Genomic DNA, 22537 nt, shown 5'->3' on the forward strand with positions numbered 1-22537 from the left:
AATGTCACATTTAACTGGGACACACTCCCTGCCTGCAGAAACTGCCATCCAGAGGAGGCTGGAAAGCAAGTGCTTCAACTTGTAGCATTCCATGGAAACAACCCCCACATTCCTGCTCGGTCACAGCAGCCGTCCCCAGTTCTGCTCTGACATGAGGGATCTGAAGTCAAACAGGCTCTCTCTCTCCAGCCCACTACCTATAATGCCTTCATTCTGCCCTTGGAGTTTTTCCCCCATAAACCACAGTCAGATGACACCTTTAAAACAGTCTTAAATGGCATGTGCACACACAGGCTTTTCTGAACATCTCTCTCTTTGGGAGACACACTGGAGATCTCTGATGGTTTACTCTTTGGCTCTCAGAACGTTGCAGGAGTGTCTGCAATTGGATCCATCACTGAGGTGACAAGCCCCATCAAATCCCAAACCCAGCAGCTGCTCTGGGTACAACTCCAGCACATTACAGTGAGCAACAGGCCCTGGTGTCGCTCGCGGTAGCGAGAGCAGAGCTCCACAGGGAAGGGGAGGCTCTGCCTGCCTACCCCGGCTGCAGGAGCAGCACCAGACTCGTCAATGGACTAAGGACAGAGCACACATCAGAGGGCATCACACAGACAGACAGATGCTGTGCTGGAGACAGAGTCAGGGACGTAAGGCTTCGGTGACCAGGAAAAGCTGATGAATAGATTTACAATCAGGAATCGGAGATAACAGAAATAAGATAATTACTACAGAGCTGGTTGCAAGGACAGACTTTTTTCACCATCTTCCCTGAAGCACAAAGAGAGAGTAATTTGTTAAAGATAAGAGAAACAGTGAGAAATGTTTAGTATCAGGAAACATTACAAAAAGCTCGGTGAGAAACAGAGGACACAGCACAGCAGGGCTTTAACAGTCACTACTGGGACATTCTAGACAAACTCGAGGACTCATCTGACAGTTTCATCACAAAGAGAAGAGGCCCAGCCTCCTACATTTATTCTTCATAATTCCCCAACCATTGTGAAGAATGCCAGGAGATACTGAGGTCACAACTGTTATCACACAGTCACAACTGTGGCTGTTACCACAAGAAGAAAAGCAAGTACATCTTCCATTTCTGCCAGGACGTAGGAAGCATTTTACAACTATCAAATTTCAACCAGCAACAGATTTATTGGATAGGTCAAGCGCTTTTTGTTTGTCACCCTCTTTTCTCAGACGTGTGAAAACAGTTCAGACATTCCCTGCCAAGCTGTAGCACTCTGTTTCTCCAGCTGCACAGTTAAAAGCATCAATCACTGCGCTGTTTCCTCAACACCGCCGATTCCAGCCCAGGATCTTCTGCAGCTGCCGCTCTCCAGGGGCAGCAGCACTCCAAGGACAAGGCTCCAGGAGCAAGCAGCCTGCAGCAAGCCACGTGCCAGGCCAAGCTGAGCCATGCCAAGCATTACCTGCTTTCACAGGACAGCTGCAACACACTTTTCAAGAGGAATCTGTTTCAATTAGCAAGAGATTCACGTGCCAAAGTACTCCTAGAGCCACATGATGGCAAATTTACAGCAAGACAAGGCAGCCTTGGAAGTAAATTGTACTCTCATATATTCAGCTCAATGTCAATTCCAAAACCAGACTCTTCTTCATATTCCCTTCCCCCAAAAAAGGGACAGGCCAGACTAACAATTTTAAATTAGCTTTGGTAAGAATTTAACTTCTTCCAAGAAAGGAACATTAAATCTCAAGGGTGCAGATGTCAGTGCACATCTGCCCATCAATATAAACAGCAAAAACATTTAAAGCTGCTAAATTTGAAGAAGTAAATCATTTTAGTGCTTAATCCCAAATGCAGTGAAGTGGGATAGAGTTAGTGCAGAACTGAGCAGCCAGGAAGAAGTTTCCCTTGCTGTGCCTGCCCTCCTTTCTCAGAGGATGGGGCTGGGTGCATTGCAGCTGTCCCTGCACAAGGCCACATGCAGCTCTGGCTCAGCACAGCAAGACAGATGATGCAGATGTGTGGCACTGCCAGGAGCACAGGAGGTACAGGAGGGCTCCTGACAGCTCTCCAAACCTCCTCAGATCGAGTCATTCCAGAGGGTGGGAAACAAATGTCACACATTTAAAGGGTCCAGCCTGCAGAAGCAGCATGGGAGATGTTACAGCACTGCTGATAAAAAGCATCACACCAGCAGCCTTGGCTCAAGCATATTGTTATTTCAGCCACATCAGAAGTTTGAGGCTCTCCTGTAAGTCTGGCCTAATGTAAGTGCAAATGAGAGGATTCTGAAAAGAGCTGCAAGCTAGCTTGTGAGGGCTGACAGGATGTCTGAAAACATCTATTTACCCACCTTTACTGCTATTTGTTTTACATTTACTGCATCTCCACAGGAAAACCTAAACCTGAGCCCATTAGTAGGGAAGGTTCTTTGAGTTTGCCTGGGATTATTCTCTAACCATTTGAAACCCATTTAACACTCGGCTCTCCAGTTGATGAACAGGAGCTGCCTACAGGTGGCACCGGAGCTCTGCAGTGCCAGCAGAGAGCTCGGGGACACTCACACCCACCCGGTGCTGCCAGCACACTGCCAGGGAGGGCAACACCCCCTGCTCCTGCCAGCTGAGGGAAAACCTGCAACACAAACCCCCCTGGCTCTTCCACACCAAGGTCCCCCCTGCAAGCCTCTAACATACGCTGAATTCCCAGCTAAGGCCCTGCTAAGGCTCCCCAGTTTGTGCCATTCCACTGAGCTGCCTTCAGTTTCCTCCCAAGGTTTGGGGAAAACGAGTGCTGGTCACAGCAAGCTCCACAGCTGAGAACACCTAACACGAGAACCCAAACTTCTAAAGGTGTGCTAAGAGCAGCTGAGCCGAGCCATGGCACGGGAGGGAATGAATACAAGGTGGCAGATGAGGATGGGCTGCATGAGACAGATCCGAGCAGCAGAAACAAAACCCAAAAAGACAAAACAAAAAACAGACAAGGAAGGAGTAAAGGTGTTACACACAAAGAGCCAAGCAGGGCGTACTCAGAAATCGGGTCCTCCTGCCACCAGGCTTGAAGGTCACTCTCTCAGATGCACAGTTAAACTTCGCACAGCCTGTGAGAAAACAAGAACGGGGAGAACAGAGAAAGGAGAGGAGAAGAGACAGAACACCACTACAAGATGTTAGCAACCTGAAGTTGGAAGGGTGAAATGCAATCACGACACACAAGAAAAAGTCTCTGAGTGCGGACCAAGGAGTACAGAGACGATATACGGAGTGAAGAGACTCCCTCCAGCACCGCCGGACACGGGGCCAAGCCTGCACTGCCACTCTCCAGAGCATAACCCAACTATGAAGCTGCAATCTACAGGAAAGCCAAATCCTGGCAAAAGTACCTAATTATTAAATGGTACTGCACAACTCTGGATGCAGGGAGATGATTCAAGTCACTCCAAAATGCCTGAAAGAGTTCATTAAACAAAAAACTCTTCAGAAAATTCTTCCTTAAAGTCTGTTTCCATTTTCTGTATGTACTTCTCCAGTTTCAGCAAAACCACACGTTAGAATTTATGTATTCAAACTGTCTATGGCAAAGCTTTTCGAAAAGATGTGCAAGGAGAAAAAACCTAGAACAGCTGAGTCCAGGTGAGTAAAGGACTCATCACCCTGTTGACAAGCAAAAAGCCCTCCTTACTGAATAAATCAGAGCTGTGCCTGAGAAATTATTTGATAACATACTAATAACAAGCAACCCACAACTTGAGAAACCTCAGAACACAAACAATTTACTACTTCCACCATTCCATCCTCCTACACTGACTCTTCCTTCCAGGATAATTCACAATTAAAGAACATGAGCCCTTTTTTACCTTTTACTGTTAAAAACTCCATTGACAGAAACAAACCACTTAGGAAGTCTAAAAGGACTGAGACTCCAAGTCTTTGGAAACTTCCAACCATTTCAGTTATCTGTTAACATCAAACCTGTCCCTTCCTTGATCTCCCTTCTGATTTCCACCTCCCCAGCCTCATCTGGCTCTTTTCCTCTGAGCCAACACCGCTCCCAGGTCAGCAGAACTTTGCTGGCACCACCTCACTGCACTCTCTGTGCTGTCCTTGGCTTTCAGGCCTCCAAACACCTCACACCCCAGTGATTTGCAACAAATTCAGTTGCAGGCAACATCCTCATCAGCCTCCATGCATAAGCTGGGGACCCCAAAGCGACTTTGCACCAGGTATTAAAAATCAGGTGTCACAAAGCCAATCATTCATTTCCAGTGCTAATTACACTAATTGCATTTGGAGTCTTACCTTGGCCCGGCGCCGAGAGGCTCGGTACCGAGAGGGCACCGTCACTGGTGAAGGCAGAGTAGAGATTTTCACTGGAAGGTGAAGGTTTGAGGGGCTGTAACAAATGGTTCTGCCCTGTCTCTGGCACACTGCCAGGAGGATGAAGGGTCTGCTGAGGGGGCAGGACTGATGGTGCACTTTGAGCTGACAGGTTGCCTAGAGGAAAAAGGAAGGCAGAAAGTTTTTGTTTCCATACATTTTTGAACCTGATCAAGCCTGACAGTCCAGGCAAGAGAAGGGGAGGCAGCATGAGAAGAACTGCTCCAGTTTCTGAGAAAGCAGTAAGACCAGCAAATTCCTGAGTTTTAAGACAACTTTGTGCTGGTTTATGTGCTCACAGAGCTCCACTATCACACAGCAAAGCAGAAGTAAAGCATGGTGACTGGATACAGAAATCTCAGCATGACATGGAATTAACAAAGTGAACACACAAGAAGCAGTAACAAATATTTCTGCTGGCCCTCCAATACTGTTTGCTCCTGCTACAGGATTAGAGCAACATCTCCAATTACCCAGAGAGTATCTGTCACCCATGTCACTCAATCAGTAAACAGAACTAGCTCCTGAGTCCTGGTCATTAGAAAAATGGTCTCAGTAAGAAAGGAAGCCTTGACAATTGAAACTGATTCTCAATTTTTAAGAACAACAAATCTTCAGTTCCATTAAAAAAAGACATTATTTTAACCATCCATCAGCTGTAAGTTTCTGCAGTATAAGGACACGAGTAATATCATGCTTAAAGTGGGACTAAATTAGACCAAAAAAAAAAATCTATGCAGATGACTGAAGAGACCAGACCCATTCTCCAAAATCAGTTTCAGGAGGGAACAAACACAGTTTATCTTTGAAAAAAAAGTTTTCTGCCATACTGAAAATTTACACTTTTCTTCCTAGTCAGAGCCTAATGACCAATATCTAAAAAATACAAATAATAGCTTTAGAACTGCTCTTACAGAACAGTGTCACAGCACCTTTCAGTGGACTGCAAAAGTCCCAAGCAAGCCTACCAAACAGCCGAAGTCACTTCAAAATTGATAAAAGAAATCCAGGGAGGAATTGGTACACGCACACTGTCCTCAAAAGAAAAGACAGAGAGACAGACACAGATCTAAGAATGAGAGATGGCACTTGGTCCATTTTATCTGCTAAAAATACTGAAGAGGCAGCCTTACCTGATAGCTGAGGGCTTTTATGTCCCTGGGAGCTGCTCCGACTGGATTTGCTGCCTTTTCCTTTCGTGGGTCGTCTCCTTCTCCCTGACAGGGGCGCAGCTGGGGGAATAATGACTGCAGGTGGGGCCTTTCCCAGCTTCACGTAGAGGGACTCAATCTCCTGCTTCTGGCGGCTCTGCAGCTCCTGGATCTCTTTAAGGTGCCTAACAAGGCACAAAACACAGGGATTTACATGAATTCTATCTATACACATACATGCAAACAATTCCTCCCCTCCAGTCAAGCCTGAGCTGCACCTTTGGCTAGACTCTCCAATATTTAAGAAAGCAGGAAATTAATCTTTTCCACAAATAACCACATGGCAGAACACTTGCTGTTTCCCAGTGTGCTCTAGCCCTGGCTAGGATTCCAAAACTAAGTTCCCAACGTTGCAATCACAAAACCAGAATAAACAGAAGTACAAAAAAAGCATTTAAATGCTACAGGAATAGCTAGATTACTCATTTTCTCAGACATATGGCCTTGGAGACTTCTACACTGGTTTTGCCTTACAATTTGTTTCAGAGCACAGGCAGGATTTAAAACTGCTGGCTACCCTAAAAAAAAGGTACTAATTCATTTACACTGAAAAACTTTCAGTGTAAATAAATTAGAAGGTCACATTGCTTCACTTCTAAATTCTTTTTCTGAGCCAACAAGGTCTCTTCAGGAAAAGAGCTGCTAGAAATGCCAGAAATGCATATTAGAAATGCAGAGACTTGTGTGTCATTTTCAAACAAGACTCTGATTTTCCCACTAACTCCAGTGCTATACCAAACCTTCCTTAGACCCACAGTCTCATCCATAGTGCAATCCACATACAACAAGGTGACAGGGTAGAAAACTCAGCCCAGCAAACACGTGCATTCCTCTTTTGTTATATCTGCATGCTGCTTTCCCACTAAGGAACCTCACTTCCCACATCAGTGCTGACCATGGCTCCTGACACTTAGCAAAGGCTAAGGAAGTACAGGTGACATTCCTGTTCACCCTGTTCCATCTGCTCCATCCACAACCTCCCAAAGGAAAATCCTTACTTCTCCCGTAACCGGCGCAGCTCCAACTTCAAGTCTTCATCTTCAATATCCGACTCATTGTCGCTGCTCATGTAGGAAGAGTTGAAGGAATTGCTAAGGCTCTGAACGGGGAGGCTGATCTTCGATCCCAGGTGCTGGACAGAGTCCGGGCTCCCTGAGCCATCATCCAAATCCTTCGCCATCCCGCTCAGAAAGGCGGCCTCCGGATCAGAGGACGGACCATTCATGTGTGGGGACCGCCTCGACTCCAACTCTTTCTTCGGAGCTGCAGCCGAAGAAGCAACTTGTTCCAAGCCCACAGAGAGAGGAAGAGTCATTGGCTCTTTCTGGGCACAGCTGACCTCATCCCGAGCCTTGGACACGGAGAAGCGTCCCACCTGATCCGCCGTCGTGGTCACCTGGAAGCGCCCGACCTGCGTGGCCGGAGCGGCGTCTCCCGGCAGCGGCAGCCCGGGAGCAGCCTCGGGAACACCATCCACCACATCCAGGGAGCTGGCAGCCACCATGGCATCCACCACGGGCAGGGAGCTGGCAGCCACCATGGCATCCACCACGGGCAGGGAGCTGGCAGCCACAGCCCCGCTCTTCCGGCTCTCCGCCTGCTTCACCAGCGTGCTCTCCGGGCTGCTGCCAGACAGGCTTGAAGAATCACTGGAGGTGGTTTCAAATTGCACTGGCTTAGCATCAGGCTTGTCACCCTCTTTTAGCACATCATCCACTGCCACAGATACCTAGAATAGAAACACCATCATGCAGACTTCCTTAGTTTTGCCTTAACACAATGCTTTTATTTCCCTTAATGGTAAGATGCATCTGAGAGGGGAAAATAACTCATTTCCTAGGTATGCCACAAAGCTGCTGCTTCCCTCCAGGCAGAACACTGCCACCCAAAGCAGCACCTCTGGGTCACCTGGAGGATTCACTCCAAGAAACAGCAGCCTCACATGGGGCTTCCTTCACTGAAACCTTTTCTGCTGCTTTATGCTGCACTTTTTGAAATGGATTTCTGGGTCTCTTCTGAGCCGAGCTCCTTCAGGACACTCCCTCAAGGGGAGCTCCATTTATCTCAGTTCTCTGGGTCAGGAAGAAAACTCTAAAGCTCATTAGGATCTTGTTTCTCTTGTTTATTAGGATGTTATCAAAGACTTGGCAGCTCTCTCCAGACTTTCTGCACAAGTTCAGTTCACCATAACCTGCCTCACTTTGGCTCTGATGGCACAAAATGGCCTCGAACCACGTGGCTGTTTCATCTTTATATCCACTTTTACCCAATTAACAATAGACAAGTGTATTGTTCTTATATATTAACAAATAAATTTTCTATATCTACTTATGAAACTAAAACTGCAACTAACTTTCAACCAATCACTCTGTGCTTTTATAAACTGCAGAATCATGGAGAAGAAGGAAGAAGGAGAGCTAAGAACCACACCCTTTTTCCCCATCTTTACTCCATGTATTAAACACTCTAAAATCTATATTTTTCACTTCAATGATATATTAAACATTATACTAATTTCTACTTAATTTTTTTATAACTCCTGGTTTACCCAGGGATATTTGGAAGCCTTTCTGTCAGCGACAGACAAGATTAATACCTTTTTGGAGAACAGGACAAACAGAGAAATGTTTCTCCATTTCTGGATTCCTACACTTCACCATCAGGACGTAACACAGTGAACATCCCAGCACAAGCCATGATGAAACCCTGTGCTCACAGCTCCAGAGCTGCACAGACTGTGCAATCTCTGCCTGGATGCAAACAGCACCTGCAGACCTGCTGCCACAAGCTCCATGTGGACAGCCAGGTCCTGCACAAGGGACACGGAGCTGGCACCACCAGGAACCCCCCAGGATGCTGTGCACCACCAGGAACCCCCCAGGATGCTGTGCACCACCAGGAACTCCCCAGGATGCTGTGCACCACCAGGAACCCCCCAGGATGCTGTGCACCAGCAGGAACCCCCCAGGATGCTGTGCACCAGCAGGAACCCCCCAGGATGCTGTGCACCACCAGGAACCCCCCAGGATGCTGTGCACCAGCAGGAACCCCCCAGGATGCTGTGCACCACCAGGAACCCCCCAGGATGCTGTGCCAGGAGCCAGGTGAGCTGAGCAGCTCCTACCTGAAAGCGGCCCATCTTCAGCACGCTGCCTCCTGCTGCAGCAGCCACAGCACTGCTCTCCCCATCACCTGCTGCCACAAAGGAGGAAAAGGAGAATGCCATTAAGACAACAATGAGCAGCAAATTATTGTGTTTCTTTATTTATATGTACTTCAAATTCAACTATCTGGTAACCCCAAAGAGGCTTCTGGACTCACAGCACCATATTAATATTGTTAATTATTAATGTTAAGTTGAAGCATTTTTCTACAAAGCTTCCCTGCACAGTGCATTTGCCAAAATTTGCTACACTTTTAGGCAACAGTAAAAAAAGCACACTGATTTTGAACAGGGATGTGAAAAAGACAAATAATAAAGAATAAGAACTGAAATTTATGAAAGAAAAAGCTTATTTTGATTCAATACCCAGAGTGACTACCTAAATTTCACAAGGACTGGGGACAATTTATTCACAGAAAAGGGGCAAGCTGAAGAAATTTTATAAACAATATTTTCTCAAAGCAGTCTATCTGAAGTTTTCCAAGCTGGACTCTTAGGTGTCAGCTCCTAATTTTATTTCTCTGTGCACTGGCAGCATAAAGTAACAAAGCTGAGAAATAACATTCTATTTTTATGTCAGTTCTATTGGACAGCTTGCTCTGTTTATTAAGCAACTACCCAGTTTGTTTACCTTTACCTTCTAAATTTAAAAGACAAAACCCAACTCATTCTATAGCAGACTAATGAATTCTACATTATAATTCACCAGTATCCCAAAATGAGAGTAATTCCTTTATTTTCCTTCACGGTTTAATTGGCTTCTGAAGGTTAGTTATTCAGCTTCAGAGGCACATGCATGTTAAACAGGGTTTACTAGACAGCTCAAGAAAAAAAATCAGCTCTGTATTAACAGCTTCTTTTAAGGACAGAAGATTTCAAAAATTAAAACAATTAGGTGAATACTGACAGGAAAATCTCAGATTATTTTGCAAGTGTTTGGATTCCCCCCCAATAACTCAATTCATACAGATTTGAAAGTCATTGCTCATCCAGACTTTAACTGGTGATCATCCAGCTAACCTCCAGTTGATCTAAAGCAGACAGAAGGAACTCTGGGTTTCTTACTACCTTTCTTTAATTTTTAGTAATTTAACCATGGTTTCTGTGTTCAAACAGAAGTGAAACCCCTTTAGGTAAGGGAGAGGTGTCCTACATGTAGAACACAGTGTGATGACACAAAGTGAGTCCTGCTGCTGCTGCCAGGAATGTAACACATGACAGAAAACAGTTCCTTCAAGTCCTGATGCTGTACCTTAGCAGCACTGTGGAGACTCTGAGTCTTAATTTAGCATTTTGGACAGCTTTAAATCCTAAATGAGTCACTACAACACACATGTATCTATCATCCCCCTCCTCCTGGCCACAGGGGAAAATTTCAGTCTGGCTACTCTAAACTAGTAAGATCCCCTCAAGGAGCTGCCACTCTGTGACTTGGTAGAAAAGGCTATATATAACCTTCCAAGTGGTTACTCTGTTCCATTTTGATTTCTATTTCATGCTGAGAAATCACCTAAAGCAGTCATGGCTGCCTTACCATCCTTCAGACACTGCGTCGCTGCGGACACCGGCCCAGTAACTGTTGTTGATGCTACTGAGGGCACAGACTGCAGGTTCAGGGAGGAAAACAAAAGAAATTAAAATAATTAGCAGTTTCATTGAATACCAACAAATCTGATGTACTGCATATTACATGGGTTTTTTTGCTTCCAACAGGGACTGAGTATGACCCATGAGAAGACAAAAAAAAGAGATTTTGCAGGCCTTTTTTATAACCCTGAGGCTGTGAGCAGATCACCCCCTTGGCCTGTGTAGAAATAATGCATAAATAGCCACTTGGATAGTCAACCATTTATCTTTGTTCAGTATCCAAACTCTTTAATAGGAGCTTTTAAAATTTCAGATCCACACTTGAAACATCCCTCCCAAATTAAGACTGACATATGACATATTGCTTGTTTAGTGCTCCTTCCCTTTATTCCACAGTCACTTCCATTTCTACTTTGGTGACATCACCAGAAAAGCTGGAATAACAACTAATACCAGAAAACAGCCTCAGGAAATTACATAATCTATTGCAATAATACCAACTTTCCCGATTTTGGTTGACTCAGTCCCACAAACTGGAAGATGACTCTGAATTTTTATTTTTACAAGTCTAAATGCTGGTGTAGTGATATTAAAGGCAGTGACCTAAGAGCACAACTTGGACAAAACACTGAGGTTTTTCAAGACTACTGAACTGCCAACATTGCAAACATACACAGGCAGGAGCAGATGTCACTGGGACGGTCTCTGGGCTAAGGGTTCTTCTCAGCTGAGCATCCAGATCTTCCAGTGGCTGTTGGGACTGAGAAAGAAAAGAGTAAAACCATGTCCCAGCTCAGGAAAAAGCAACGCATTGCTGAGAAACAGACATATTTAATACCAAAATTTAAAGCACTCAGTACAGCTTCCATATTTCTATCAAGCTTCCTTCCTACACATTTAGACTTAACATGTATAGTACAGGAAGATTTAAACAAACATGCAACATGTTTGTTTAAAAGCAACAGAACAGGAAAATTAACTGGAACTTAAAAGAAAAGAAAAAGAAAAAACTCTGCAAGGCCACTCAAAACCAATCAAGAGGGGCAGAACCTCTCAAGTATGCTTATGACTTATATTTCAGTAAGAATCCAAGATCTTTGCTAACATGGTCAGTTGGACTGGGGAGAAGAAGAGAAGGTAATTTTACCTAAAAATATCTTTAAGATAAAAAAAAGTACCAGTCTCAAAATGATTAAATTAGGACCATGCTCTTAAGATATGTTGAAAGAAGAATGCATTGTCAGATACCATTAAGTCACAATTCTGACCCTACAGAACAGAAATTTTCATCCAATCTTTAGCATTATTAATCTTTACAAGTCTTTCACATTTAAAAAAAAAGCTGTATCTCTTTTTAAAACTGAAGCAGAGATCATGATAACACAAAAATACTAATTTCCACTGGAAGTTAGAGGGACACAATAGCATAAAGATGCTTTCAACAGGTTGCCAGGATAACATTCTTCCTGACCTGTGGATTTCAAAGCAACACTAAAACCCCTAAGAACAATAAAGCCTGTATCAATTCCATTATACAAAAAAAAGCAGATGTAGACTTCTATGACTCCATTCAGAAATTCAACTGCTTAGAAACTAGTGAGGTAATTTAATCTAACACTGTAAAATAAAGGGGACATATCACCTGAAATACTAAATAATTCTTATCACTTATGTTCACAAGAAGATATTTGCTTCAAGAAAACAAAGAGCTATCAGAATGATCAGGAAATAAAGATTTCCCTGCGGAACAAGGGGACCAGAATGAAGCTTGAGAGATTAATCTAAATACACTTTAAAAAGCAATTAAGGAATAAATAGAACAGGCATTTAAGATTATGGAACAGACTGTTCAAAACTGGTCTTGAGATGACGTGTACTCTGCAAATTACGAGGCTGCTGCTAAGGGAAGGGGAAAAGTTGTGTAATCACCTACTGGTGACAGAAGCAGCACGGAAGGCACGCCTGTCTACTTTAAGGCAGGCCAGTAATTTTCCAGATACTATTATGTGATAGCAGCAAATGCTCTCAACAGTCAATTAGATTTGATCCAGTTGGTCTGCTCCAATTTTGTCTCACTCCTAGACAATCCTTCAGAGTTCAAATGAGAAGTGAAATTGGGTAAGTTGCTTGGAAAGGACAAGAAGCAAGGGATCTCTATTTGTGACTCTTCCATGCCACAGATGCTGCCAGAAATACCCATGACAAACAGGAAGCAGCTTTTTGCAGTGGTACCATGGCCTGAGTCACAGGAGTGGCTACAACTGCTTTGGAGCTAAGGGGAAAATACTGCTAATAAATACACTGAGCTTCCAGCAATGAAAATGAACTCCACATGACTGATTTTTACCCAGCTGTCTCCTAATCCATCTGATACCTGCCCATGGGAAGAATGCAGGTATCACCAAATTGTTGTCATTCTTCTCTTCAGTAAAACCATAATTCAGAAAGAACTGACTAAAAGATAAACCAGCTTTTGCCTCTGGAGGTGGGGGAAAAACAAGTGTTTTTTTCTTGCCCAGTCTGGAGAAAGAAGATACCCATTTCCTTGCTATTCACAGGGCAGGAATATGGCTTATGGCTCGAAGATCAAGATGTAAAAATGAGCTACTTTTGGAAAATACTTAATTTGAATAAGCCTTCTTCCAAATTCACATGTCATCTGCCTTAGCTGTACAAGCCACACAGAATCACAGACTGGGTCAGGCTGGAGGGAACCACAGTGGGACATCTGCCCGAGCAGGGCTACCCCAGAGCACACGGGACACAGCATTGCCTCCAGATGGTTCTGGAATATCTCCCCAAAGGGAGATTTCACACCCTCTCTGCACATTCTGTTCCAGTGCACGGTCACTGCACAGGAAAGAAGTTCTTCCTCATGTTCAGGTGGAACTTCTGAGCATCAGTGTCTGCTCATTGCCTCTTGTTCTATTGCCTGGCACCTCCATTCACACACAAAATATCCCAGCTAACTGCTGTGTCCAAGGACAGAAGCCAAGCAGGGGAAGCCACTGCTGCATTTCAAGTCATGTTTATGATAAGGAACTTCAAATACCTTCTGCAAATCTTAAAGCCTAGTGAAATCAGAATGTAGCAATAATCACAAAAAAAACAATATGAAACAAAAAAACAAACAAAAAGAACAAACAACCAAACAAAAAGGCAATCATCAAAAGAAACAACCAAACCCCAAATCTTCATGATGAATTCACAGAGGCAATTTTACATTTTCATAAACATTTCACAGCAATATATAGTTTTTTGTATTATTTTGCTACTGTTTAATTTTCAAGGAGAAAACAGGTTCAAGTTTTATGCACACACTCCGCTGCATTATATATATTTTTTTTAAAAAAATATTTCAAATTCAGATTAACACACTAAAACCCCTAAGCCTGATTAGGCACTGGGTACAGCACCCCAAAGGGAAAGCTGCACAGAAGCACAGAATGGTTTGGGTTGGAAGGGACCTTCAAGGTGATCCAGTTCCAAGGCCCTGCCATGGGCAGGGATGCCTTCCCCAGACCAGGTGGCTCCCAGCCAGTGCTGAAGGCACTCGGGCTGCAGCTGCACTTACACAAAAGGGGTTACTCAGTCAAAAGGAAAGAAAACCGAGAACATTAATGACATGCAGTGGAGAGTTTAATTGAAACATGCTCTCTGAAGGGAAAAGAAGCAGATCAAATCTGCCAAGTTGTGTAGCACCTGAGTTAGTGAAGGTCCTGGAAAGGGTGGCAGCTGCTCACTGGATGGAGTGCCAGCCGGAAGGTCAGAACCTATTGGGAGCACCTACGGATAACGAAGAGGAAACGCGCGTCCATCAGACATGGAACAACAGAGGATCAGATACCAAGCTACAGTCAGTCATGTCACACAACAGAAGCATTAACTGGTTCTTTTTCCTAGAGAATTCCCTCCTGGACAGTTAGCATAGAGTCATTAGGGACTTTTGCAACCAAACTGGGGGAAGTTTGCTGTGTTTTTGTTTTATAATCCAGATTATCCTTGGAACAATTTCCAGTTTAAACAAGCTGTAGTATCCAGCAACAAAGTATCTTGGGGACATTATTTCCAAGTCTGGAAGAAATGCTAAAATAATTCTCCCAAGAAGCTTAATTTCTAAAATGGTGCAAGAATGTACTCAGTCTCCTTACCACAGATCTATGCTAACTGTCCATTAGAACTGCGAGCTGCATGCTTCCAGCAACTTGTTCCAAGCACCATGACTTAAGAACAGGAACTGTGAGTCCCTGAGGATGTCTCCACTTGTTGAGAAACGGATTTGTAGAGCTCTTACACCAATCTTTTGATCCATCACTTCTTTTTGAGCCTGAAGGGTGTTGATGACCCACAGAAGGTGATTAGGCCATGCAGCTGGGTAGGGGGAAGTCATCCAGGTTATGTGGAGGAGGTTAGAGAGACTGGAAAGGTTAGAAGGGGGCATCAAAGCCTCCTCACCAGGTCAGACAGCACATTCCAGTTAGTCATTTCCATTGTTAGGGAAGTGGGAAGTTGTAGGAATTAAGCAACACTTTAGACAATTTGCAATTCTTATTCCCAGCTGTCATGTGGAGGTCTGACAGTGGCCATGGAGCCTGAGCACACAGCCTGGTGAGTTCCTGTGCTGGCCAGCTGGCTGTGCCTGCTCTGCAGCACAGGGGGACAGCCCAGAGTGCTCCAGAAGCACTGCAGGCCTGCAGTGTGCTGCCACAGCTCAAACTAATGCTGCCAATTGCAGGAGGTGCACTCCCAGAGTTATCTATCCTCCCAAAACACTCCAGCAGGAGCCAGGCCTAGGTGCATTAGCTCAGCTTCTTTGTGCAGCAGGAACACGTGTGAGGACGTTACCTGTTCTGAAGCATGATGAATTTTAAGTGCTAACTTCACCATTTAGTTTATAAATAAGAGGCAAAAAACACTTTAAATACATTTGTAAGACAAGCTGAAACACATTTAACTGTCTAGGTTAACAGTCTGGCCATAAACAGAATAAATACACAGAGTCTAGCAAACCCCAGAAGTCTAAAGCAATAAGCTCCTTAATGCTCAGCAACAACACAAAGTGAAGCTAAAATTCAGCTTTGTAAAAAAACAAACTAATTTTAAAATGAAAACTTCAGAGAGGAGGTAGGATTTCTACAACTGACAATCAAAAACTCTGTAACATTCATTACACTTAAACTCGTGTCTTTGTAATTAAAGGTTTGCAATTAGCAATTTTCTAACTGCTCCAGCTGTTCCTGAGCAAATACCAGTTCCCATTTTTTTTCTAATATTTCTTTTCTAATTTTCAATTTCATTGAGGTATTAATGGATGCCTTGGTGTCTGGATTTCCTTAAGTTTTTTGGCATGTATTCCCACTGTTCCATAGCAGAGATTTTCTACTGTCTTTGCCGACAAGGAGTACATGGGAAAACAATGAATGGAGACACTGGGGGCGCTGGCTCAATCTGAATGGCCTCAAACTGGCTGACAGCAAGGCTGGCTAAGGACAACCAACACAAAGTGTTGATGAGCACAAAAAAACATCACAGAAACAAAAAGAAGTGAGTATTATAGTTTTTGGTCTGTTAAATACCTGAAAATTTCTTCAATTTATTTCCATTTAAGGGCTACCTTTTCATTTAAGGAAAGGACTACCAAAATAGTTTAAAGTACTGAAAAATTCTGTGTCCCCACACAGGCAGACATTTAAGAGAAAATTTCACATATTGATATATCTGGTTGGTGAGCAGGTAACAACATCCAGAGCACCTCTCAAGTTGTTACTGTGAGTCATTATTTCTTTGTGAAAGAGTGCTTTGCTTGAAGAGCATGAGTGAGTAAACAAAAGAAAAAACAAAATCAAAAAACCAAACAAACAAAAAAAAAGTTTGTTTTCAGGTATCTCTTAAATTTCTCAAAATTCTGCTCTCATAAATGTTACATTTGAAAGGAAAACAGCATCCATGTATCAAATTAGTAGCAGAGAACTTTTTTCAAAAAAAAAAAACCTTTCAGTCAGGTTCACCATTGACTGCAAGGAACAGGCTCATGACGGGAAACAAAACTACGCTACCTCAAATCCACCACTTTGTGAAATATGCAACCAACCATCTCGGTCTAGTGCTCGTGTACAAGATAAAAAGCTATTTAAAGCAAAACATCCGAATTCTATTTGGAAAAAAAAATCAGTATCAAGAAAAAAACCCAAACAAACAGCAAAAGCAAGCCACAGTTGCTTCACCCTTTGTAGTTTAAGGAGAAGAAAAATCAACAGTGACATAAGAGACATCTCTCAGAAGCATAAAACAGAACTGGATCTTTTTTTGCACATCAGGGACAAAACAGAACACCTCTTGGGACACATAAAAACAAGCAGAGCACAAACCTTTCAACACTACATTAAATGAAGAAACTTCTTCCTGAATAACTCTTTTGCTTTACAAAAAGCATCCTGCCCAAGAAGGCAGATTCCCACCAGAGCTGTTCTTACCGGTACCCTGCTGAGAGGGGCCTTGGAAGGAGAGGTCCCCGCTTTCACCGCGGCCGTGGCGATGCTGCTCGAGGCCGAGATGTAGCTGGCAGGGGTGATCACCTGCCCAGGAGTGGCAACTGGAGTCAGCACTGGCAAGCCAGTTGGTCCAAGAGGCAAACTGCTCGGAGGTATACAAGTGCTAATGGATGTCAGGGGTTTGCTTGGTGCAACTGCAGTGGTTGGGATGCCAGGAACAACAGTGGTCTCCATCAGCAGCGAGGTCTCCAGGGACACCGACGGGTGCACCGTGCCCACGTTCCCGTGCTCGCTGAACAGAGAGCGCAGCTTTTCTTCCAGGGTCTTGATATCATCAATACCAGGGGCTTTAGACTGAGCATCAGCATCAGCCTCCAGACAGTGAACGTGAGGCTGGTTGGGCAATGGAGCTGGTTGAGGCTGGCTGTGGATCAAAGTCTGCTGCACTGCAGGCAAGTTAGTGACTGGTTGTGGCAAGACACCAGGCAAGGGAACCTGGGGCAACATGGGTGTTGCACCTGAAATCTGGGGTAGGACAGGTGTTGATGTAATTCCTGATGGAACAAGCAAGGGATGGATCAGCGGCTGAGAGACTGACCCACATATGCTTGATGCTACGGAGGATGATAAAGGTGCCGAGATTGGCAGAGATAAGCCAGCTGCATTGCAGGGATGAGATTTATCCAGAGAGTGCCCGGTCTCAGGTAGCGACTGCGGGGCGCTTACGACTGTTGTTTCTGCCAGACTGGACACAGAGCCGCTGCTGCTGAGCTGGGGAAGCTGCAAAGCCACGTTCTGAGCCAGAGACAGGGCAACAGACGCCTGTGGTGCTGCCATACTGCTCACAATCTGAGGGGCGGACTGAGACGTCACAGCCGGTGCGGCAGCACCGAGGGCAGTGGCACCAGGAAGCTGGGAAGGTGGCAGTGCTGAGGATGATGGTGTGCTGATGCTGGGGACAATGTCTGCAGCCACCGCTTGGGCAGGCTGGGACGTGGCAGATAAGGAGAAAGAAGCAGAGGCGCTGACGCTGGAAGCGACGCCAGTCGATTGCTGTGCGGACTGTGAGGCTGGAGGTGGAGAAATAGAGCTTGGCACGCTTGTGCTTGGTGCAGCTCCAACAGCTGCATTTTCTGAAGGCAAAGTAACAGGTCCTGGCAGAGAAACACCAGTGCTGGAGGAAACGGATACTGAAGAAGTAGCCACGGATGCAGGAGTTGCAGCGCTGCCCGCCATGGTAGAAAGTGCAGGTGGAAACGGTGGGATTGTTTGATTGAACACTGGAGGAGCTGTGCTAGGTCCTTCTGTCATCTGAGCGTGCCCCATCTCAGAGAAAGCTTGCTGCAAGCTCAGTGATGATGCTGAGTGGGAGAGATTCATTCCAGGACCATGTACAGGAGATGCTGCAACTGGAAGAAAAGAAAATTATCAGTCCACCTGAAACAGTTCATTACCGTATTATTGTCTATGGCTAGACTAAGACCACATTTACTTCTTAACATTAAAAAAAACCAAACCAAACCAAAAACCCACACCAAAACAACAAAACACACAAATCTGGGCTTATATTAAAGCAGAGAATTAAGGTTTCAGAGTCCTGCAGACAGATCACCAGCAGTTTTCCTCCAAGAATCCTACGTGGTATGACACAAATTATGGTCACCTCTTACCAGCACGGGCAGTCCCCTACTTCCCCACATACTTTGAGAGGTCTTCAGAACAGTTTAGTTACCTGGCTTCAGAGTTTTAATGAACATGTCCTTAGGCATCAGCTTGTAAGAGTTTGGACAACTCACCCATATCTGAAGTTTCGCTTCCTCCAACAACAGCAGATGTGAAAAAGCCCTGTTCTTTCAACCGGCTCTCGGGGACGGGGCTGACAATGAAGCGTCTTCCCGCAGAATGAACAACCTGGGTAAAGGAGCTAGAGGGAACCCCTAAACAGAAAGAAGGTGCATGTTTAGTGACACAGGGTTGTAACTAAATACACAACCTGCAATATGGAATGTGCACTCCATCATACAAAATAAAAACTTGGCTGCACCCATCCGCTGAAACAGAAAAAGGTAACTGTTGAAAAAAAATCACAAAAGACTTACCTATTCTTTGTGGCATGGAAGATGTAGGATCTGGCTGTTTGAACTCTAATTTCTGTAAAGTAAGATAAAATTTAAACTTCTATTCTGAAACAGAAACCCACAAGATAGTTCTTAAAATGCTAACCTACTGAAATGTGGGCATTTAAGGGAAGCAGAACCTGGGACCCAAGCACCATCACCAAACTAGAGGAATTCTGCCCAGATAAATGTCAGCTACAGTGTTTTTAGAGACTCTCAGCTTAGTGAGTGTCAATGTAACAAACTGATCTAAAAATTCTTTTGGAAATCCAACTGATTACTTTAAACATCCTACAGATAAATGGATGTTCCAAACTAGTTCTGGGTGTAATTAAGACAGAGATTCAGGAAATGCCACCACTTTCAGCACCCAGCAAACAGTTTCAAAACCTGTGTTTCCTAAGCAAGCTATCCAGTCTCTCAGTACTTCACTGGGTGCAGGGCCTGAGAGCAGACTCTCAGTGTTTAGTGAGCAGCACAGGGTTGGGGTTTTACTCTCCTACCTCACAATAATCTCAAATCCAAGAAGCATCAGCATTTAAGACTGTCTGTTTAGTGGACTGTTAGGAGATTCAGCGGCTTCGGAAGTCTTCAAACACACCAAAAAGTAAGAGGTCTGTTATTTAGCTTTCTAACTTCATCTTAGGCACTCACTCTGATATGAAGCTTTCTCTTTTTGTCTTTTAATTATTGTCCTTTCCTATCTCTCATGACAGGAAGTTTCTGTTTCTAGCTAGCTCTACTCACACAACCATACCACCCAAAATGGAATACAGCAACAGCTGAGGCAGTGTGTCCTTCACATACCTGTGACCCCGGGAAGAAGCCGTCATCTTTTGTGCGCATGCTCTCCAAGGCCTGATCCCCCTCTGGCTCCACGCTTGCGTCCTCACTGAGCATTTCATCTGCTTTCTCAATAATCTCTCGTACCTGTTCTACAAATGAGTCTCGCTCTGTTGCTAAAATAAACTCATTCTGCACCTGTAAAAGAACAAAGCAACATTCCTTTTCCACAAACAATTTCAAAACAATGTATTGAATAACTACAACTTACTCTTGGTGCTAATGTTTGTCTTCCCTTTGCTGCTCTTCTGAACAAGATGAAGTGATGACACCTTAGAGAAAAACAACTGTTTCTCCAATTATTTCCAGCACAGAAGTGTGTGCCCTGGTTTAATCTTTGCTGTGGAACAACATTAAATCTCACTTCTTCATCAGACTGTCACCTCAATCTCTGCTTAGCACAGGGAAATTTAAAATTAGCAGCCTTATCTTACTGCAATTCCTCCTGTCTAATCAATGCAATGTGCATTAAAAGATACATTTAAAGAGAATTCTAATATAAAAGAAATTGAAAATTCTGTATTGCAAGATGTCTTCTGTGCTTCTCTCTTCCCATGGCATGTACAACTTCTCCTCTATGCAGGTTGCACATCACTGATTTAATGTCTGGTTGTGTTACATGAAAGCCAGTATGAATTTTGTTCCCAAATACAGGGAGGGGAAGATGGCTCAGCCTATCTAGTTCCAACACATTGTATTGCTTCACAAAAATAACTTCTCTTGCTTATGTTGGACAAAACTAGTTTAAACAAGTATACTTGGTAGTTAGAAAGGTATTTTTGATTTGGTCTAACCCATGAGAGTATTCTGCCTCCTGAAATTACGCAGGGCAAAACTCGCAGAGGCAGTCTATGAAACAGAAGTAGAGCTGTCAGCCACAGAGCCTCTGCTGGAAAAGAGAGCAAGTGCCTTAGGGGTAAAGCTTGAAATTACTGCTTTTACTCCTTTACCCCAAACTCCTGGGAAGCTGGTTCAAGAAAAGGAAAGTCAGGTGTGCTGTGCTTAGATCAGCCTTTGCAATGCAGAATATTAGCTAAAGAAATCTTCAGTACTTTTAGCTTAGGACCTACAAGCACCTATATGGGGTATGCCTAACAGTAGTATCATGATTAAAAAGAAACAGAGTCTTGCAATCTAAAGTTTGCTCAATATTCAACAATGAGCCCATGAGCACAGTGCTCCAGATTCAGATGTTTAAATTAGTTCTGCACACTTTTAACTACATGACTGCATTTTGGATGCAAGCTTCACTTACTTTGCTTCCACTCATCTTCAAATATTTACAACTTTTGTTGCTTGGAGAGTGTTTGTCTCTTAGTTTTGGTTTTGCTTGTTTAGTTTTCACAAATCAAACATACTCTTTTTCTCTCCATAGGCTCACTTTAGGTTTAAGGTGAAGAAAGCCACCTGTGTACTCTGTATTTCCTGGCACATGACCTCATGGTATTGACTGTGCATATGTTGGCTATGCTCTTAGCCAAGAACCAACTTCTTCCTCTTTCTCAGAAAGCCATTAGTGGCAGAGAATTTCTCCAATATCACTGTTTGGTTCCTTCTGACAAGTACAAACCCAGCACACACCAATTCAGACTCTGCCAATTCTCTAAGCAAAAGATAAACACTGCATAGGTGCCCAAGAAGCTGCAAAAGATACTGTGTTTTGTCATTCTCCCCCACTTCAGTAACACTAAAACCATCTCAGGCTCATTTAGACTGTACCAGACCAAAAACAAGAGTCTAAGATACAAAATAAAAGAAATAGGGGATTCTATTCTATGCTACTCAATACTCTCCTTTAAATGTATCTCTATAGGACAAATTCTTCCCTGTGCCTGGCCATCATACATGGAATGGAGAAGCTTTTCCTTTTGATAAAAGTCAAAAGGAGCATCAATCACTAGGTACCTTCAAAATGCAATTCCCCTTTCTTACTTTAATGGAAGAATCCTCCCATTTTAATTGACAACAATGGTGAAATGCTTGAAGAAAAAGAAAATAAGATGATGTAGCAATACCTGCTCTTAGAAAAGCAAACAGAATTTTTTTAACCTGGCACTTCCAGAAGGTTGCTTGTAGTTTTGAAAATTCAGATTGAAAAAAAACCAAAAACGACCAACCAAAACAACAGAAACAGTTTGATGAAAACTTGATAAAAACCTCAATTCTAAGGTAAAAACTGACACGAATTTTCCTGAGATTTGTACATGCAGTATTAATTAATAATCAGACTGCTAAACCACTCTGTGCCAAATTTCTAGTTGTGGTGGTGTACCAGTAAGGTGAACACACACCATGCTACATGGGAGACCAATTCTAAACCATAAACAAAAAAATACAAGTGACTGGATTCTTCATCTCTAAAATATATCTTACCATAATTGTAGCTATTTCCTCAGGGTTATCACCATCCAAATCAAATTTGAAAGTAACCATTTTCCGATTGTGTGTCTCTAGCTGGCATTCCACTACCCGATCACCTTTGTTTGAAACCTAAAGCAAAGAAAATAATACTTCAAACCAAAAGCACAAGGATCTAAGTTCACTGAGATTTGAAAGTTCACTGAGACAAACCAACAGTACTGGTGTAAGACAAACATGTTCTATCTTTCCAGGCTAATAAATGGTGTCTGAGGATACATTGAATATTCTGCAGTAGTCTGTGGAACCACTGGTAGCTAAGCAATCCCATTTTTCCGTATCTAATGCTCCAAAAAGCTCTAAACAGATGATACTTGGAATGCTTATAGAGGCTCAGAAACACATCATTACTACTGA

The 22537-nt window shown here is 43.6% G+C and overlaps 1 protein-coding gene across 13 annotated transcripts in view; it reads right to left on the reverse strand.

Moving 5' to 3' along the window:
* The window catches only part of WNK1 (WNK lysine deficient protein kinase 1), a 96394-nt gene that overhangs the window by 3742 nt on the left and 70115 nt on the right, over positions 1-22537 (reverse strand). For 4 of the 13 annotated variants that reach the window (XM_058853008.1, XM_058853006.1, XM_058853000.1 and 1 more), the window contains 14 exons: positions 22136-22252; positions 19727-19900; positions 18902-18953; positions 18599-18739; positions 16785-18211; positions 14014-14097; positions 10985-11071; positions 10259-10328; positions 8686-8756; positions 6560-7290; positions 5484-5686; positions 4273-4467; positions 2982-3074; positions 730-771 (listed from right to left, as the gene is read on the reverse strand). In XM_058853008.1, coding sequence (XP_058708991.1) covers positions 730-771; positions 2982-3074; positions 4273-4467; positions 5484-5686; positions 6560-7290; positions 8686-8756; positions 10259-10328; positions 10985-11071; positions 14014-14097; positions 16785-18211; positions 18599-18739; positions 18902-18953; positions 19727-19900; positions 22136-22252 — 3487 coding nt within the window. The remainder of the gene's footprint in view (positions 1-729; positions 772-2981; positions 3075-4272; positions 4468-5483; positions 5687-6559; positions 7291-8685; positions 8757-10258; positions 10329-10984; positions 11072-14013; positions 14098-16784; positions 18212-18598; positions 18740-18901; positions 18954-19726; positions 19901-22135; positions 22253-22537) is intronic. The other 9 variants (XM_058853004.1, XM_058853002.1, XM_058853005.1 and 6 more) reach the window with 7 other exon arrangements.

This window comes from Poecile atricapillus, chromosome 18 (assembly GCF_030490865.1).
Source record: "Poecile atricapillus isolate bPoeAtr1 chromosome 18, bPoeAtr1.hap1, whole genome shotgun sequence".
In the NCBI taxonomy this organism is placed as follows: domain Eukaryota; kingdom Metazoa; phylum Chordata; class Aves; order Passeriformes; family Paridae; genus Poecile; species Poecile atricapillus.